Source organism: Rhodamnia argentea, chromosome 8 (genome assembly GCF_020921035.1).
Source record: "Rhodamnia argentea isolate NSW1041297 chromosome 8, ASM2092103v1, whole genome shotgun sequence".
Taxonomy (NCBI): Eukaryota; Viridiplantae; Streptophyta; class Magnoliopsida; order Myrtales; family Myrtaceae; genus Rhodamnia; species Rhodamnia argentea.
In genome coordinates this window covers 13,010,112-13,012,177 of record NC_063157.1, presented here as the reverse complement: position 1 = coordinate 13,012,177, position 2,066 = coordinate 13,010,112, and the positions used below count along the sequence as shown (strand labels likewise).

General features: G+C 36.7%; 1 protein-coding gene across 1 annotated transcript; it reads right to left on the bottom strand.

The window, feature by feature from the left end:
* Nucleotides 1-770: 770 nt before the first annotated feature.
* On the bottom strand, nt 771-1,424 carry LOC125316286. Its single transcript, XM_048284294.1, has one exon. It carries the CDS (start codon nt 1,422-1,424, stop codon nt 771-773), a length of 654 nt encoding a protein of 217 aa, XP_048140251.1.
* Between the last annotated feature and the right edge of the window lie 642 nt (nt 1,425-2,066).

Sequence of the window (2,066 nt, the reverse complement as noted above, 5' to 3'; positions counted from 1 at the left end):
GTGCTTTCATATCACATATGTCTACGTGTATTAAATGTAAATGTTCTGTGATTCTATTATCTATAGAATGAAAAGGAGGCTTCGAAAACTTAGATTCAACACACACTTGGCATTTTTCACTTGCACAGTCAAACTTTGGCAATAATCCCATATTTATTAATTTCTTTATTGACTTGTAATTAACATGTCCTAGTCTAGCATACCATATATCAGGAGACTCAAGCATATAAGCAGAAGCAACTTTATTCATATTATCATTAGATACAACAATCATTACATTTAACTTGAAAAGACCATCACTAAGAAACCCTTTCCTACATACATCTTATTTTTGGAGAGAACAAACTTATTAGATACAAATACCAACTTGAAGCTATTCTTGTTAATGAGAGATCCGGACACTAAATTCTTGCTTATGTATGGGACATGTAGAACATTGTTTAGTGTCACGATTTTTCTAAATGTTATCTTCAGAGCAACCTTTTTAACACCTTTAACCTTAGAGGTTGATGAATTCCCCATATAAGGCTTTTCATCACCTCCCACAAGCGTGTAAGACGAGAACATAGATTTGTTAGCGCATATATGATGAGTTGCTCCAGTATCAATCCACTATTCTTTGGGATTTCCCACCATGTTGCACTTCGACATCATAGCAGTAAGATTGATATCATCGACGTTATTGGAAATCTGTTCCACCACATTCCCCCGAGTCTTTTATTTTTTTTGGCTCTACAGTCTTTAGCCCAATGTCCAAACTTTCCACAATTTTAGCATTTGCCAATGAACTTTTTCAAGCCTTGGGTGGATCCCTCTCCATACTTGTTCCTCTTCTTGTTGGGTTTCGATCCTTCTTCAACAATATTGGCCCTTGAAACCTTTAGATGTCTGCCAACTTTCTTCTTAGAAAGCCTATTATCTTCCTTTATCCTCAATCGAACAATCAAGTCTTCAAGTGATAACTCCTTCCTCCCGTATTTGAGATAATTCTTGAAATCTTTCCAAGACGATGGTAACTTTTCAATGAAAGCAGCCACTCGAAATGAATCACTTATAATCATACCTTCAGCATGAATATCATGCATGATCACTTGAAGTTCTTGAACTTGACTTAAGAGGATTTTAGAATCAATCATCTTAAAGTCCAGAAATTTGCCGACAAAGAATTTCTTCAACCCGGCATTTTCTATTTTGTATTTCTTGCCCAGACTTTCCCACAACTCCTTAGCCATTTTCAGCGGATTATATACGTTGTGGAGGGAATTGTCCAGACCATTGAGGACATAGTTGCGACACACGAAGTCAGAATGCTTCCATGCATCTACAGCAGCAACCTTTTCCTTGTTTGTCTCTCCTTCATCCAACTTAGGAGCATCCTCATTGAGGAACCTTGTCAAATTCAAAGTCGTGAGATAAAATAACATTTTCTATTAACATCTTTTGAAGTCAGCCCCATTGAACTTTTTTGGTTTTTCTCCATGAGTCGGACTTGATGCAATAGGCGTCATTGATGTTGAAGCCATTTTTGATACGAAGAATAGAATACTTACAACAAAAAATAACTATATGAACCAAGCATGCACAAAATTTGTCTTAAGATTGTAGTCGCCCAATTGATCATATATATAAAGTAAGGTTGCTCAACAAACTTGAAATCTAGTGTAGATGAGTAATCCGATTGTAGACGAATGATCCAAACCCAACGAATTCATGTTGTGTCCTTAAGATAAATTTGTCCCCTCCACCGGTGCTGAAGGTTCTTGGAGAATTGTCTCCTAGGATAGAACGACATTTCCTCTAAAGCGGTACTTCTTTAGAGGAAACCTCCGAATGCAACTTGATAGAATAATCATACAAATAATGATGATGAAAGAGGAGGAAGGAACGAAAGAATGGAATGCAAGTTCTGGAAAACGAGAGGAAAAATCGAATATTTATATTTGAACCGATCCCTTTGAAGACTATTTATGTCGGTTTAAAAATAAACATTGACGAGGAGTCACGAAGCCGTACGGTTTCGTCGATGAAGGATTACGAACCGAAGCAACTCTTTTTGAACTAACATG